The 18,393-nt window shown below is 46.5% G+C and overlaps 1 protein-coding gene across 1 annotated transcript in view; it reads left to right on the top strand.

Annotated features, from left to right (window-relative positions):
• The window catches only part of RCBTB2 (RCC1 and BTB domain containing protein 2), a 557,466-nt gene that overhangs the window by 38,098 nt on the left and 500,975 nt on the right, over positions 1-18,393 (top strand). The window contains exons 2-3 of the mRNA XM_086934986.1: positions 4,122-4,347; positions 4,891-5,046. Of these exons, the coding sequence (XP_086791112.1) occupies positions 4,345-4,347; positions 4,891-5,046 (159 nt within the window). The 5' untranslated portion in view covers positions 4,122-4,344. The remainder of the gene's footprint in view (positions 1-4,121; positions 4,348-4,890; positions 5,047-18,393) is intronic.

Consider the following 18,393-nt stretch of genomic DNA (forward strand, 5'->3'; position numbering starts at 1 on the left):
CGTTTGTTCCTTGGTCGCCAAAGTTCACATTTTTTTTTTTAGGTTCCTCCCTTCGTGATCTGGGGCTATTCCCCCTGATTGTCCTCCATCCCTCAAGCCACTCGTGTGCTGCTTCTAGGGTTCGAAAAACCAAGTTTTCCCCTCCGTCTCAATGGTGGAAACAGCTTAGAGTACTTAGTTCCCATATCTCATAACTTTTTTAACCTCCAAGAAGGACAGTCTCTGTTTCTGTACCTTAACCGTGAAGGTTATTTTACTGTTTTTGTATAAAACAGGTGGTGCACCTCGAGCTGTATACTGCACAATGTCTTGGTCCCGCAAGTTAAACATCTGGCCAGCAAGGGTCGGGGTGGGGCTACTCCCGGCTTTGGCCTCCCTCCCAGAACCCTATGAGCTCTTTCAACAGAAAAGAAGTTGGAGAGTCCCCTTGGTTGTAGATGGTTTGTAATTAGATCTTCCACAAAGAGATCTGCCAAGGCCCCCTCAGTCCGCTCCGGAACCCCCAAACGTCTGTCATTATTACGTCAGGATCTGCCTTCATAGTCATCCAATTTCTTTTCCATGATATGGCTGGAGATTTGCATTTCTTTCATTTGCTGCTGCATGGTCTTTGAGTCCATTTGAAGAACAGCCGCAACCGCATCCACCTCCCTGTAAAGGAGTCCATTCTACTTTCCATTGAGGCACAGGCTCCACTTATGGTACCCATAATGTCTCTCAGGGTGGGAACTCCACCCTCTGGTCCCTGTCGGGCCTATGTCTCTGCCCTGGTCCCTGTTTCCACTTCAGAAGATTTTGGAGCTGTGAATTTATTAAGTTTTGTTTGATTGATCCCCTTTTGACCTTTGACCCCAGCCATTGTTGGCCAGTGTATATTTATTTGCTTCTTCTGCCCCATGGGTATTGGCCGCCGCCTAACAGTGGAGAGACTCACTGGACTCAGCCTGTTGGGTTTCCCCAGGAAGGCAGTGTCTGCTTTTAGATGCCGCTGTGGTCTTTCCTACTGACCAGCCCGCAGTGCCCACAAAGAGGTGCGGAGTAGTAAGTAGTCACCTATCCTGACAAGTTTCTCAAAATCGTACTCCGGATCGCCCAGAACCAGTCTGGCCCAAATCGAAGTCGCAGCACCACAAACAGCAAACCTCCACGCCGTTTATCCTAGCTGGGGCACTAAAAAGAGGAAGGGGTGTTTAGCCCCCCTAACACACTGTCTCCTTTCTTTGTTATTCGTCCTCAGGCCACTTCGGCATTTGTCATCTCAATAATAGGTACAGTCACTTTCCCTTGGCTACACTTGCCTTAGTGCATGGGCCCGCTAAATGGCTGATACAGCATCAAGTATCCCTCTTCGGACTTCAGACGGGAAGCCCCAAGAATTCAGTGATCACCTCATCACACCACCCTCCACAACTCTTCGGAGTCCGCCAATCCGGCTCTGCACTCACTCCTTCTGCCACTCCGACATTGTTCATGCCTTTGGCTGCACTTGCCTTTGTGCGTGGGTTTGCTGAATCGTTGATCCGGCCTCACGAGCCCCCCTCCGGAAATCATGCGGAAGGCACCAAGAGGCCAGCGTTCACCCGGACTCACTCTCGGAAAACCTGCATCGTCACGCCGCTCTCCACAAACCACGGAGTCCGTCAGTCCGGCTCTGCAAACACTCCGTCAGCTGCAGGGCACCGCAGCTGCTGGGGATGGGCGGGTGGGGGAAAGGGGAGGGAAGTCAAGGCAACCGGGGTGGCCATGGCCCGCTACATGTACCCGGTACAAAAGGGGGTGGTGATGGACGGAGCATCTGAATCAATCAAACACTCACACCCAGTCAAAAGATCTGGGTTTAATCCATCACCGTTCTTTAGCCCACTCTGCCACCCCAGTTCAGACATGGCTATACGCAAATAAGTCAGAAACCAGAAACTGGTCCTCGGAAGCTTGTTTCCGGTCCAGGGAAGACATGGCTTGGCAGTTCGGGCTGGACTGTTCCCATGAGGCACAGGGTCAGACTGATTTGCATATAGCCATGTCTGAACTGGGGTGGCAGAGTGGGCTAAAGAACGGTGATGGATTAAACCCAGATCTTTTGACTGGGTGTGAGTGTTTAATTGATTCAGATGCTCCGTCCATCACCACCCTCTTTTGTACCGCTTTTGGCCGCCATAAGTGTGGCAGGGTATGCTCAGACGTGAGTCTCTTGCTCACTTTACCACTGGATTCAGGCAAGCCGGGCTGAAGACGGCTGGAATGCCAGAAACCGGTCCTCGGAAGCTTGTTTCCGGTCCAGGGAAGACATGGCTTGGCAGTTCGGGCTGGACTGTTCCCATGAGGCACAGGGTCAGACTGATTTGCATATAGCCATGTCTGAACTGGGGTGGCAGAGTGGGCTAAAGAACGGTGATGGATTAAACCCAGATCTTTTGACTGGGTGTGAGTGTTTGATTGATTCAGATGCTCCGTCCATCACCACCCCCTTTTTGTACCGCTACATGTACCCAGCGTCCCCGCCGCCGGGTCAGTTTCCACTAATTAATGGGCAGTGGAAGATAGCGGGTTGCGAAACCTCTCTAATTCGCGGCCATTTCCTTTAGGCTCCAGACGATGCCCCCAAGACTTCATACTTTTGTAATTTACTGTTCTTAATTGGTGTCAGGTCTTACCATTTCTCCATGCTAAGCATTTATGAAGTTGTATGATGTCACTTTTATTTAAGTGTTGGCCAACAGTGTGTGCGTTCTTTTCTTTTTTTTTTTTACTTAAGAACAGGGAAGGCAATTGTGTTTTCTATATTATGTTACCGTTTTAAAAATATTCTGATGTATCTGTTTTTGTTGTTGTATGAGCAGATGATTGTCATGATGTTGGTAACCAATCAATAAATCTTGATGATGATGGCTCCATGTGATATCTTAGAACCAGTAGGGAACAAGCAAATAGACATTAGTGCAACAGGTGCTTCTAATGCACTGGTAACTATATATACATCAAAAAAATAATTGTTTAGAGAATATCTTCATCAGCATGGCAACAGAGTATTTTACCATATACAAGTGTCAAAATGCTTGTTGTGGGTGTATTGTCTCAACTAGTGAGTTCAGCAATCTCAAACAATAAGCTGTTGCTGGAACACATGATAGTAGATCTGAAGTAAACTTTGTTAAGGTTGCTTTAAATAAAGTGTACAGCTAAATTACTGTGTGGATCTTATCTGTAGCCGAATTCAAGTGAGAGTATCGGTGCTAGTAGAGTAATTGCCCGTTTCCACACAAACACTAAAAGATTAGAAGAGGCACTCTACGTGGGAAATTTGTAGGGATACCTTAAACGAGTCATTGGTTAGACTTATGCTTGTGGCATACACACTTTCATAACTTGTCAAAAAGTCACACTAATTTCAGAATTGTATAGATTCCACATAAGAATTCAGGTTCGCAAGTGAGACCCATTTCCTGTTTACATTACGGCATCTAACAGTATGCCAAACACATAGAGTGGTGACTGGGAGACCCTTGAATAAACCCTGTTCTTATAAGAGAACCTTATGTATGATATTAACAAATACATTATATACCTGTTTTTCTAACCCCTCTTGTACGCTACATACAATATTCTAAAATGTTTCATATTTCAGGTTTTACATTTTTATACCTTAAAATATTTTTCTTAAAATCGCTCTTCATGCCACCCGTACTTGTTTGAAAACTCAGTTTTTGCAGTCTGTAACACCTGTACCTGGATCTTTCAGAATTTGCTGCATGTGCTAAAAAGTGTAAGAAACACAGTTATGAATGTCCAGTAACTATTACCCATTTGTAAAGGTTTTTTTCTGACCATTCCTCTCCGCTTACAAACGTAGCTACGGCTAAGGTGTATGAATTGTGCACCCATGAGTATCACACACACTTGCATTTCACACTTCTGCCTGAATTTAGTTCTTTTTTAAATTGAATAGTCTCAGGTGTAATATTTTCTAGTGGCAAGACCTAGTTAATGTAATTAGGGCTTACATTGTTGACATTTAGTACAAATAAATCCTGCTCTACAGCTGTGAAACATGTATATTTTAGTATGAACAAAGTGATACAATTATACAGATAAATACGGATGTGTTTTTTTTTTGCGAACAGGATGCAGCCTAACTGAAAGTTACCATCATGGCAAATTGAAAGAAGATTTTGAGGACAAATTATTAGCGAAACATAACCTGTTGGATATGAAAATTTCAAAACAACAGTGGAAAAACAGACATTGGACGATGGACGTCAGTACTAAAATAAATGAAATCCCTGTAGGAAGAGGCCAGGCAAAGTAAATGTGGAAGATGCACAGTGGTCCCTTATTTCAGTGACAATGGTAATTTAAGAAACATGAACAAGTAATTGGTGCAGACCAGTAAAACATATTTAAAAATGCAAGCAGTGTAAGAAAACGAAAGTAAATTTATAAAAGTATGCTAGCAACACATACTATAACAGTAAGAGTCTGTAAATAGTATGCCAGGTAATACGAGTGTCCTGTAACTTAAATGTAAATAGTAATACAAAAATGTGCACCGACGATTGCAAAAAGGGTTGCTAGCATGATAAATAATGTAGACTTCGAAAACATAGAAATGAAGCATTTGTAGTTTGATACCAAATGACTGATTTAAAAATGTTCTATAAAACTAGTAATTGTAGTCCTCATATAAAAACATTTTCTAGTATATAAAGAAATAAGTATTGTTTCGTTGTTCCTAATTACCCAATTTATTTAACATTGTAAAGTTAACTATAACAACCTACTAAGACCTAAGAAATCACATCCTTTGCAGAAAATATGTAAGTACGTATGATTCTATTTCATTCATCTCTCAGAGGCATTGCTAATTTAAATCTTTATTCATGGCGTTTTCAGGTGCAGCATGCGCCCTTGCAAATGCTGAAGATGTTAGATGTTGGAAAATGGCCAGTTTTTGCCCTGTGTTCACTGGAAGAATTAAGGTCAATTCGCCATGCCTGTGTATATGGCAGTGCTGGGAATGAGGTACTCTATATCACTAAAAATGATGAAGTAAGTCATACATTTGATCTCTTTGCTCTATATTATTCATCACCAACATAAGACAAATTTATCTTTGGCATTTTAGAATTTCCTTAGTGCATATATTAATTTTAGAATTTACTACCGTTTCTCCCTGTAGTATTGTATCACACAAACTTTGTTTTGTGAATATAAATTTATAGTGATAAAATGTGTATTTGTGAGAAAAGTATCATCTGTCGTGTTTTTCACAATTTTAATCCAACTCTCATACTAATGTGGAAATTTGCCTACTAGCTTACTTTGTTTTGATAAATTACGATTTTCTTTGAATCCACTAAGAATTCCTAAAGTATTATTGGGAAATCGTAACTGTTGCAGCTTCCCAGGAGTAATCCCCATAAACATTTATGCATTTGGAAATGTAGCAAGTACACATTTCTGCATGTGAAAATGTTAACGTCTCTGCATTTGCATTGAATAAAAAAATTATTCTCCTCTGTCCACTGAGAAAGGACTTTTCTTGTTGGCAAATCCCTCAACTCTTACCTCAAATACCTCACTCCTGCCTTAACCAATTTTTGCGGGTGTTCCCTCCCCTTTTCTACTGCGACAATGAATAGTCTCCTGTCTTAGAACAGTTGCAGGTTTGCTTCTTTCAAATTGTGAGATAATATCTGCCTGAGGTGGTTGAGTACACAAAAATTTTAGATTATAGGGTTAACCTCTAACAGTAATTCCCATCCTGGAACAACTACTTCCTTTCCTTGTTAATACATTTAGTCTCAATGACAATTGTGCCACACTGATTTCATTTTAAGTGTGATGAAGTCCATTTAGTAGCACAAATTACATTTTTTATCAATTTTAAAGTGACCTTATACTTGTATGTCAAGGTATTTGTGCACTTAGGTAAATCCTGGGTGTTGAATCCTTTGCGAATTGGCCCAGTGTTATGGCTCAGGCGGTTTTACCTGTCAGAAGAGCCCCTCCGGTTTTGCTAAACCTTTATGCATTAGAGAACTGTATTGGGAAAGGAACTAAGGCTGTTTATTGAGTAAATTTACCCACATGCACATTTGTCCTGGTGTTGCTACGTTTCCATGGTTGGGAAATGGTAACGTCACATATTCCCCCAGTGTCTTCTTTTACAGGTGGAATGGCAAAACATTTTTGATCAAAACTCATACATGTCTTTCAACTGACCCATGTCATAGGGTGACTTTCAGCCAGTTTTTAATCAGATAGTGCATAGCATCCTGGGACTTAAACACTGGCTTGAAAGTCACCCTCATGACTTCGTACGAGTTGACAGCTGTGCTAAAAGTATAGAATTTATCTTAAAAGCAGAAATTGTTAGAATTTGAGGCTACTATTATGAGCTTCAATTGAATCAGTGGCTGGGAGATTGTAAAATCATGGTCAGCTATGGCCCAACATAAGTCAGAATTTCCAGACAAAGTAAACTAGTTTTGTTGTGTGTGTACATTTACCTCATTTGAATATCCTGAAAATTTGGCATCAATGTGACAGTCTTGAAACTATGCTAGATAACACTCCCCTAACAAGACAATCAGGATCTGTGCATTTTCTCTAGGTCGTCTGACGCATTCCGTCAATTGTTCGTTTTTTGGTGTAGTTGAGCACAAAGTAAAAGGTGCTGATGTGAAAATATTGGATTGCAATTCAATAGCATTAATTCTGTTGCCTCAAAAGTGCTATATGCCCTATTGTTCTCGGCCCTCCTGAGAATATAGGCGGAGGTTGAGACCCACACATTTTTAGACCCTGAGGCAACATGGAATTGGCTGGAACTCCTCAACAAGGCAACTGTGCGACCACTCCCCTTAGGAACTGTTTGCATCGCAACGACTGAGGTGACAGAGATCCCATAGGTGTGGGGCCACAAAGCTGCAGGCGGCTGCACACTAGAGGAGGGCAGTGTAGGTGGCTGCCTCATTGGGATCCAGAGATGGATCATTGTTCCCTTGGTCACAATCCCACAGGGGGTCTCGAGCTCGATGACTTCTGTGATACCAGGACTGTAGAACAACCTGCTGGGAGATACCGCGGATACACCGGACAACCTCATCTGACACTTACTGGCGAAGCTGGGCTGCTGTTATATTGTGGACTGGATTATACCTGTGGCATTATATTCATGGGGCTGTTGTTTTTTGCTTGTATAAGTTTGTGGTAGGGTTGGGGAGGAGTTGTGTGGGACAGGGGGGCAGCTTTTTAATGAGATTCCTTTTTGGATAATTCTCGGGCAGACATTATTGGACTGGCCAGTTTCTCTCCTCTGCAGAACATTCCATAACAGAACTTGTTGGCCTTTATAATAGGGCTTTAATTTGTGGCCTTTGCCTATATATATTTGGACAGGATGTGTTCATATCACAGTCAGAGGAATGAGTTATGGGTATCTAGTTGTTTTTGTATGTTTGTTTGTTATGTTTGTTTTGTGCACACGCAGTAAATGAGGCTGTGATGAGTGGCTGGATGATGGTGCTGCAATTGTGTGACTGGTGGAGAAAACCCTGGTGCTCAGTCACACGCACTTTAATACAGCAACGGCCAGAAGTCTAATAGTGATTACCTGGAATGTAAGAGGGTTTAATATACTGTCAAAGTGGCATAACGTTCATGCATACATAAAACGTAGAGAAGTGCAGATAACATTCCTACGAGAGTCCCATTTGATAGAGAGCGAGGGCAAGGCTCTCTGGAAGAGATCAAGAGGACAGCTTTACTAAAGTCTATTTGCACGAGATACTCTGATATGGATAAGACCCGGAGAATCATTCCAATTGTATAAGGTGGTGGTGGACCCTGAGGGATGATATGTTTTAGTAATGGGCGACTGGATAGGAAGGACATTGCATTGCTAAACATATATGCCACAAACGCCAACCAACACGCCTTCTTGACTAGCCTGGCTCCCTTATTCACTGCCACATTGCACTACCCAAAGATTATAGATGGGGATTTCAATTTTGTGGCAGATCCCCAACTGGACAGGTTTTATTCCCCGCTGTCAGCATCCCCAGCGCATAAACTAGCAGGGCCTTTATAGAGTTGATCAGTCACAGGAGGCTGATAGATGGTTGAAAGAAGCGCAATCCCAGGGCACGGGCCTATTCCTTCCACTCTGGTTTGCATGGGCTAGACTTGTGCTTGGATGGCTGAACGAGTGATGGATGCCGAGTACTTAGCAAGGACATACTCCGATCCTAACCCCCTACTCTGCTGTGATCATTGGTCACCTCGGATGGTTAGTCCAGACATTGCGCGTTGATCCCACCCTTTTGGAAGATCCGGTATTCGGAACATCATTGGGGAGGTGATACACAACTACTGGCTGTAAAATGCAAGCATGACGTCGGCACTCATGGTGCAATGGGAGGCCCTCAAGGTAGTGTTGTGGGAACATTGCATTTCCAATAAATCGGGTGTAGGCACCCAGCTACACGCTGATAGCAGATGGCAGGAGAGGATAATTGATGATCTGTCCCCATATCTGGGAGCAACGATTGAAGGTAGGGCCCGGCTCCTGGAAGAAAGGCAAAAACTGTTTGCATAGGTAGAACACCTAAAGCAGGATTATGACAGGGTGTACATCACACGGTCCCACACAGAACAACATAAGTCGGGATGTATGCTGGCATGGCTGCTCTGGGAGGAGAACAGGGGCATTCTGTACTCCAGACCTGAGACCCAACGGGCTGGAACGTGTTCTCACAGGTAGAGGTTAATAGGTTGTTTGCTCAGTACTATTGCGAACTGTACTCTGCAGGAGCGGTGTTCACAGAGGTAGACCTTTTGCAGTATATAGTGAATGCATCACTCACGGACCTGGACCCCACGATTGCTGAGCAAATAGGCACAGCTATTACTGTTGAGGATGCAAGGGGTGTGATCAAGGAGCTGGATTGGTGCATGGTTCCTGGTTCTGATAGGCTCTCCATCGAGTTTCTTACCACAGATGCTTCTATCCTAGCCCCTACATTGATGGACGTCTATAATGGGGCTTTGGAGCGGGGTCTGCTTCCACCCCTTCTGTGCAATGCAGGGATATTTTCTTTTCCCGATAAGGACAAGGATCCGGTATTGGTATATTCCTATTGCCCCCTTTTGATGCCCCCATGCCAAATATACGTCACGTTTTAGACATGCATGAGCAGTTCCAGCGGGACTCAGTGCTATCAGTGGACATTCAAAACGCATTTTATTCCCTCTGCAGGGATTTCCTCTATACCACCATGATTAGGATGGGATTTGGGCTCCAATTTGTCAAACGGACACGGCTATTATACACCGAACCAGCTACAAGGGTCCAGATATCAGAAATCTATTCAGTTGGACAGGGCATTAGTCAGGGTTGCCCGCTCTCCACACTATTGGTTGCGCTGGTCATGGAGCCTTTTGCACTGACTGTACTGCAGGAGAGGAATTATAGGGGACTGGAGATTGAGGCAGATACTCTATATATTTCGCATTATATGCAGGATATATGCTTCTATACTTGCATGGGGAGGAATGTGATCTACAGGGGGCACTCGCTTCTCTATCTACATTCAGCAAGATGTTGGGTCTTTCAGTCACTTGGAAAACATCTAGGCCTACTCGCTACACCCCGACATTGAGGAACTAAGGGAAACTCGGATTGCACTGGAGCTGGGAGCAGACCACTATGAATACCTAGTTGTGGTGATTTATAGAACCGCAGAAAATTTCTTTGAAGAGAATTATGGCAGAGCTCTAAACGTGCTACAACTCTGTTGCCTTTTAGATTACACTCTCCCCCTCTGTGAGCGGCTGGATAGCGATCTCAAAGCTGGTTGTATTGCTGGTCTTTCTTTATTTGTTTGCAACATTTCTGGAAAAACTCCCAGACTAGAGCTGGATGGCGTGCTCTTGTCTTTGTACTGGGGATCCTCCAGATGACGAGTAGCCCTACAGAAGCTACGGCTTCCAGTGGACGAAGGGGAAATGGTGACCCTGTACTATATCATCTGGTTGTGCAACTGCCAGGTGGTGCTCCCATTTATAGCACGGCCTGGGTCACAGAGAGCGTGGCCTGCCAACCTGAGATCTTTTGACCCGTATTCTACTGAAACCACACCCCAAGGCGATGGTGCATAATGAGAATTTACTGATTAGAATGGCGAGGCACGCCTAGGCTTGGGCACTGCAAAGGACACACACGAAAACCCCCTTTATTCCAAACTCCCAGTGCTAAACGGGAAATTCTGGCCTTCATTGGGGAACTGGGCAGCTGCACATGTGCACAGAGATGGGAGTCAGTACAATGGGTGCCCTGTATACAGGTGGTGAACTCGCCCCCTTCCAGGAACTGTGGTACTCTTATGGCCTGGGTGGGCACTTTCTTCTTTATGGGGCATTGACTGGTAAGGTGCGGGCTTGGTGGAGCTCAGAGCCCGCAGAACCTCCAGCACATTAATGCCTCCATTGCTTATTTCTCTTTACAGGAAACACGAGGGCAGTCACCCTCCTTTATTGGGCTCTCTTACAGGGAGCTCGGGTAGACTTGACTCCGCTGCACCAGCGTTGGTTGACGGACCTCAAGCTGTCTTTTGACAATGTGGCCTGGAAGAAGACGCCCTCCACCACTAGAGTGCCTGGTCTAAACTGATTCAGTTTTACTTTCTGCACAGTGCATACCTTACCCCCCCCCCACGCATTCAACCTTTGTTTTTCCAGAACATCATCAGCATGCTGCTGTCGTGCCGTAGACAATGCCAACTTTTACCACTTGGTATGGGACTGCTCTGTGCGTCCTCACCATTGGGATACGGTCTTGTGGGTTGTCCGGGGAGCTATGGATAGACATTTTGAAGGCATTGCGCATTTTTGCCAGGTGGGTCTTCACAGGTGCAGCATTGCTCATAAGGTCGCTGATAGGTTTGTGGATTTGGTAATAGTTCTTGCTCGTAAAGAACTGATGAGGAATTGGAAATCGGATAGAGGTACAGACATGTGCATATGGTGTAAGGAGATGACTAGGTGGACGGATTGCGAGAGAGACAAACCGGAGGTAGGAGGTAGAGGGGTACATAGATTACCAATCCTACCAATGTGCAATGCGCTATTGTTAGCCTGCTCTAAATTAGATAGTCAGAGGAGGATTGTAGTGGAGGAGGGAGCACCCGGGAATTCCCTCATGACCAGAACGTCACCGCGAGGTCAGCACAGTGATGCAGTGACCAAATGAGCAGGGGTATTCCCTGACCGTGGGACATTGATCGGCTTATTGCAGCTGTAAATGTGAATCTGGATGTATGGGGGAGTTGCTAGACTGAACATCTGTGATTCTTTACATATTTCTCTGCTTAATACCTGTGTTAATTAACGCAGTACCTGCTTTATGTCACCAGATCGCATATCTCGTTTCAGTTGTTTTTCTGACTGACCTCCTCATCTTGTCCTCGCACCCTGGTTCGCCAAGTGCTTTGATTTTGTTATTGCACTCATTTTGTTTGGAAACAAAACAAAGTTTAAAGAAAAATTGATTGAATGTTATCTGACCATAACCTATTGCTGGTGGGCATGAAGTGGAGCAGGCAGCTTTCAGCTATCTGACCTTCAAGGCTACGAAGCGCCATGCTGAATGACCGCAAGATTGGGGACTCTCTGGGTGACTCCATTAGGCTCTATTTTCCCAAGAAAAAAGGCACACGCTACATAATGGTAATTGAATAGAAGTTGTTTAAGGTGTAGTAGGGGGCCGTTGTATTAGGGAATTGGCAGATGTTAGATAAGTGATGGAAAGGGATTTGACTAAATTAGGCAAATTGACTTTGAACTGGACACCCGGGGTGGGAGTGGAGGGGGGTGTATGACATTCAAAAACGAGTTCCCACCCTTGCTTTTTTTATTTTGCCGTGGATTTGCACATTTTCCATGAATATAATTTAAAAAAAATGTTTGGTCCCAGGTGGTGTCCCCTCCATCAGCCCCCTCATGTGTTATTTTCTCTTTTTTTAGGACTTGAAACTGAGTCCCGAGTCCTAAGATGGCTGCCACCACTTCCTGGTTCAAATTTTCAGCATGAGATCTGTCGAAATCCACAGAGGCTCTGTGTCTCTAGATATACAAACTTTGTGAGCATTAATTGCTCAAAAACTATTGAACGGATTTATACCAAAACACAAAACTCTCTTTCTGACCAAGATCTAGCTTTCTGCCAAATTTGGTGCAAATCAGTTCAGCGGTTTAGGCTGTAGCTGTCTAAAGTTCCTATGGGAAAATACGTTTTAGGACCCCCCCCTTTTTTCTTGGCCCCTGCCTAAGGGATCACCCCAAAACTTTACATGCACAAAATTTGTCAAAAAGTTGCACTTTGTTGGAAAGTTTTGTGAAGTCTAGTCAAACTCCGCCGAATGTATTAGAAACACAACAAATGCATTTCCTATGGAAACATAATCCTAGTAAGAAACAATTATTATATTCATATATAACCAAAGGTTCTTAAATGTTTATAAGTGCTTGTCGATTTTGCTTTTTTTTACTCTTCCTATTCACTAAAAAAAAATCTTTTTATTGAATTTTGCAGTATAACTAAAACAAAAAAATCAAGTTAACACTTGTAAGACAACCCAATATTTCCACATCAGGTCATAGTAATTAAACTTAAGCAGGCACAGCAGCAAACCCGTATTATTCCACCTCTGTGTTCTTGTCATTGACCTATACCTTATCACATTTCCATTTGCAGCCTCTGGCCTCTTATATACCATACGTTTTGCCTACATGCACCAGTTCAGGCCCATCCTCCATTGCGTCGGGGATGGTACCTCCTTCCTGCCTCGCATCCTCACAATTTCCCTCCTTGCCATCGCGAATGCTGTCTTGTAGAAGAGAGCTGTGTATATGGGGAGAGTCTGATCAACCGAGATCCCCAGTGTAGCCAGTTTTTGGTTTTTTTAAACTCATCCTCTTAAGCAGCAGAAAGGCATCTGCCCACCCATTACCAGAATGATTGTATCTTGGAGCTTTCCCACAGTGTGTGCACCAGTGTGCTGCTCTGGCCACATTCCTTAAGCATCTATCGTCCTCGATCTTGCCCATTCGGAAGAGATGACATCGAATGAAATAGGCCAGATGTAGTACTTTTAGTTGCACCAGTGTAAAGCAGGACCTGACTGCGTTCTCCCTGGGGGGGAGCGCCTCGCCAGTCCTCATCTGTCAGCACTCCCTTGTTTACTCCCATCTGTCCCATAAACTGGTCTGGGGGGACAGTAAATTAATAAACCTTGTCTGGTAAATTTGAGAAATGGTGTGTTTATGTAGGGGGCACCCACCATGGAGTCTGAATCCCAGTGGTGTATCCTCCACCACCCTCAGTTGCAGAGGCAGTACTATAATTTTGTTGAGGCAGGACTGACCATCAGGAACAAAGAGTGGGATCGCCAATGGCCTGCATCCCTTCTGCAGGACCCGACCTAAGTTAGTCCTTTGTAATTCTACAGGATCTAGGGTTACTTTGATCCCCAGGTATCAAAATCCTTCTGGGGGCCATTGCAGTGGGCAGACCCAATCTGCGGGAGGAGCATGGTCGACCTGTGGGAATGGCATGGGCTTATGCCAATTTATACAGATTCCAGAGTATTTGCAGAAGATATCCAGCATCTCTAGGGCTCTACTGATGGGGTGCAGGGGGTTGGCTAGCTATAAGAGCACAACATCCGTGTACAGGGAGATAATGTCCTCCCAGTCCGTGGTCTGTTGCAGTCACCACAATTGGGGCCCATTCGCACCCATCATGCCGAGGGTTCCAAGGGCAGGACAAACAGTACGGGGGAGAGTGGCCAACACAGTCTCATCCCCATCCCAGGACAAATTCTTCAGAGAGGCAGCCACTGACCTGCACCCAAGCCACCGACTCTGCATAAAAGAGGCTCGGGATATGAACTCCTTGCCAAACCCCATCTTGTCTAATACGTTGAACTGTAAGTGCCATTCACCAAGTCGAGGGCATTTCTGCATCCAAGTCATATAGGACCATGCTCTTCCCCCCCAGGGTATGTCTCCTAGACAGGCAGCCAAAAGGGCACCTTAGATTCTGGTGGGTGGATCACATTGCCATAAATCCTGATTGGTCGGGTCCGACCAATTGATCTATCACTTGCTGAAGACAGACCAAACACAGGAGAGGAACAACTCTCACAGACAGATTTGATCTCAAAGCCATGTGGAAAAGCACCATGTGGTGCTTTCCCATAGCACTCCTAAAATTATAAAGCACTAAAATACTAAGTCTGAGGTCTACGCAGAAGTAAGTCCATACTGCCGAGAAGTTAAATAAACAAGCATTGGCATAGCCAATAGGTCTCACCTTTGTGACCTTATAAGTGGTTGGGCAGAGCTATTGACTTTGCCAATGTGTTTAAGCTGTGCTGTAGAGAAGTGTGGCTGCTCAGCACCATGCTGAAAAGTTGTAATAAAAAAGTGCCAGAAGCATTTTTGGGACATTATATAAAACCACGAATGCATTATGTCCAAAAGAACGACCATATTGAAAAAGTATGTACAATAAAAAATGTCCTCATTTTTCTTTTATTCTTGCAATGCTGGCAACTTGTTTTTGCCTATTCCAATGCGTGTTTGTTAACTTTTTTTTGAGGGGGCATAAACAATTGGAGGTTGAAGGTTGTTAACTAGTACCTGTATTATAACACTAGCAGCGCCCAGACGCTATGGGACAATGGACAGATGCCAGATTCCGAGAGCAGGCTGAGGTGGTGTTGAGTGATGTTGAGGTGCTAGTAGTGGTAGTGACTGGTGCTGAGACGATGCTGGGTGATGCTGAATGATGATGATGTGGTGGTGTACTATATCAAGGGCGATGCTGAGTGATACTGATGTGGTGTTGAGTGATGTTGTGGTGGTGCTGAGTGATGCTGTAGTGGCGCTGAGTGAGATTGTTGTGGCCCTGAGTGATTCTGTGGTGGTGCTGAGTGATGCTGTGTTGGCCGAGAGTGATGCTGTGTTGGCCATAAGTGATGCTTTGGTGGTGCTGAGTGATACTTTGGTGGTGCTGAGTGATGCTTTGGTGGTGCTGAGTGATGCTTTGGTGGTGCTGAGTGATGCTGAGGTGTTGCTGAGTGATGCTGTGGTGGCGCTGAGGGATGCTGTGGTGGCCCTGAGTGATGCTGTGCTGGCGTTGAGTGATGCTGTGCTGGCGTTGAGTGATGCTGAGCTGGCGTGGAGTGATGCTGTGCTGGCGTGGAGTGATGCTGTGCTGGCGTGGAGTGATGCTGTGCTGGCGTGGAGTGATGCTGTGCTGGCGTGGAGTGATGCTGTGCTGGCGTGGAGTGATGCTCTGCTGGCATTGAGTGATGCTGTGCCGGTCCTTAGTGATACTATGCTGGCCCTGAGTGATGCTGTGGTGGCGTTGAGTGATACTGTGCTGGCCCTGAGTGATGCTGTGCTGGCCCTGAGTGATGCTGTGCTGGCCCTGCTGGCATTGAGTGATGCTGTGCCGGCCCTGAGTGATGCTGTGGTGGCGTTGAGTGATGCTGTGGTGGCGTTGAGTGATGCTGTGCTGGCTCTGAGTGATGATGTGCTGGCCCTGAGTGATGCTGTGCTGGCCCTGAGTGATGCTGTGCTGGCCCTGAGTGATGCTGTGCTGGCCCTGAGTGATGCTGTGCTGGCCCTGAGTGATGCTGTGCTGGCCCTGAGTGATGCTGTGCTGGCCCTGAGTGATGCTGTGCTGGCCCCTAGTGATGCTGTGCTGGCCCCTAGTGATGCTGTACTGGCCCCTAGTGATGCTGTGGTGGCGCAGAGTGATGCTGTGGTGGCGCAGAGTGATGCTGTGGTGGCGCAGAGTGATGCTGTGGTGGCGCAGAGTGGTGCTGTGGTGGTGCAGAGTGATGCTGTGGTGGCGCAGAGTGATGCTGTGGTGCTGCTGAGTGATGCTGTGGTGCTGCTGAGTGATGCTGTGGTGCTGCTGAGTGATGCTGTGGTGGCGCAGAGTGATGCTGTGGTGGTGCAGAGTGATGCTGTGGTGGTGCAGAGAAATGCTGTGGTGCTGCTGAGTGATGCTGTGGTGCTGCTGTGGTGCTGCTGAGTGATGCTGTGTGCTGCTGAGTGATGCTGTGGTGGCCCTGGGTGATGCTGTGGTGGCTCTGAGTGATGCTGAGGTGGTGCTGAGTGATGCTGTGGTGGTGGTGGCCCTGGGTGATGCTGTGGTGGCCCTGAGTGATGCTGAGGTGGTGCTGAGTGATGCTGTGGTGGTGCTGAGTGATGCTGTGGTGGGGCTGAGTGATGCTGTGGTGTGGCTGACTGATGCTGTTGTGATGTTGACTGATGCTGTGGTGGTGCTGAGTGATGCCGTGGTGATGCTGAGTGATGCCGTGGTGGTGCTGAGTGATGCCGTGGTGGTGCTGAGTGATGCCGTGGTGGTGCTGAGTGATGCCGTGGTGGTGCTGAGTGATGCCGTGGTGGTGCTGAGTGATGCCGTGGTGGTGCTGAGTGATGCCGTGGTGGTGCTGAGTGATGCTGTTGTGGCCTTGAGGGATGCTGTTGTGGCCTTGAGGGATGCTGTTGTGGCCTTGAGGGATGCTGTTGTGGCCTTAAGTGATGCTGTTGTGGCCTTGAGGGATGCTGTTTTGGCCTTGAGTGATGCTGTGGTGGTGCTGAGTGATGCTGTGGTGGTGATGTGGTGGTGCTGACTGATGCTGTGCTGGCCCTGACTGGTGCTGTGCTGGCCCTGACTGATGCTGTGCTGGCCCTGACTGATGCTGTGCTGGCCCTGACTGATGCTGTGCTGGCCCTGAGTAATGCTGTGGTGGTGCTGAGTGATGCTGTGCTGGCCCTGACTGATGCTGTGCTGGCCCTGACTGATGCTGTGGTGGCCCTGACTGATGCTGTGCTGGCCCTGACTGATGCTGTGCTGGCCCTGAGTGATGCTGTGCTGGCCCTGAGTGATGTTGTGCTGGTCTGAGTGATGCTGTGGTGGTGCTGAGTGATGCTGTGGTGGTGATGTGGTGGTGCTGACTGATTCTGTGCTGGCCCTGCCTGATGCTGTGCTGGCCCTGACTGATGCTGTGGTGGCGCTGAGTGATGCTGTGGTGGCGCTGAGTGATGCTGTGGTGGCGCTGAGTGATGCTGTGGTGGTGCTGAGTGATGCTGTGGTGGTGCTGAGTGATGCTGTGGTGGCCTTGAGTGATGCTGTGGTGGTTCTGAGTGATTCTGTGGTGATGCTGTGGTAGTGCTGAGTGATGCTGTGGTGGTGCTGAGTGATGCTGCCGTGACACAGTGTCTTTGCTAGTTACAGTGGGTAGAAGAGGGGTAGAGGGGTAGAAGAGGGGTAGTAGAGGGTTAGATGGGTAGAAGAGAGGTAAAGGGGTAGAAGAGGGGTAGAGGAGTAGAAGGGTAATCGAGGGGTAGAAGAGGGATAGAAGGGTAGAAGGTTAGAAGAGGGGTAGAGGGGTAGTAGAAGGGTATAGGGGTAGTAGGGTAGAGGGGTAGAAGAGTAGAAGAGGGGTAGAAGTGTAGAAGAGGGGTTGAGGGGTAGAAGAGGGGTCAAGGGGTAGTAGAGGTGTAGTAGGGTAGAGGGATAGTAGAGGGGTAGAAGAGAGGTAGAAGAGGGGTAGAAAAGGGGTAGAGGAGTAGAGGCGTAGTAGAGGAGTAGAAGAGGGATAGAGGTGTAGAAGGGGGGTAGTAGGGAGGTGGAAGGGTAGAGAGGTGTAGTAGGGTAGAGGGGTAGTGGAGGGGTAGAAGAGGGTTAGAGGGGTAGAAGAAGGGTAGTAGAGCAGTGGAAGACTGGTAGAAAACAGGTAGAGAGTTGTAGAGGGGTAGAAGAGGGGTAGAGGGGTAGTATAGTAGAGAGGTAGAGGGTAGAAGAGGGGTAGATTGGTAGACGAGGGGTAGTAGTCAGTCATAAGCTTTTATTCGATATGCAGAGATATCTTATAAGCACATTCATAATACACTCAATACAGTATACAAAAAAATTAATGCCACAAGAAGTCAGTAAGAAGTATTAAAAAGTGAGACGAGGGGTAGTAGAGAGGTAGGGGGTAGTAGGGTAGAGGGGTCGAAGAGGTGTAGTAGAGGGGTAGAAGAGGTGTAGAGGGGTAGAAGAGGGGGAGAGGGGTAGTAGAGGAGTAGTAGAGGGTTAGAGGGGTAGAGGAGTAGAAGGGTAGAAGAGGGGTGGCAGAGGGGTAGTAGAAATGTAGAGGGGTAGAAGTGTAGATGAGGGGTTGAGGGGTAGAAGAGGGGTCAAGGGGTAGTAGAGGTGCAGTAGGGTAGAGGGATAGTGGAGGGGTAGAAGAGGGGTAGAAGAGGGGTGGTAGAGGGGTCAAAAAGAGGTAGAAGAGTAGAGGGGTAGTAGAGGGGTAGAAGAGGTGT

This window comes from Lissotriton vulgaris, chromosome 8, assembly GCF_964263255.1.
Source record: "Lissotriton vulgaris chromosome 8, aLisVul1.2, whole genome shotgun sequence".
Classification (NCBI taxonomy): domain Eukaryota; kingdom Metazoa; phylum Chordata; class Amphibia; order Caudata; family Salamandridae; genus Lissotriton; species Lissotriton vulgaris.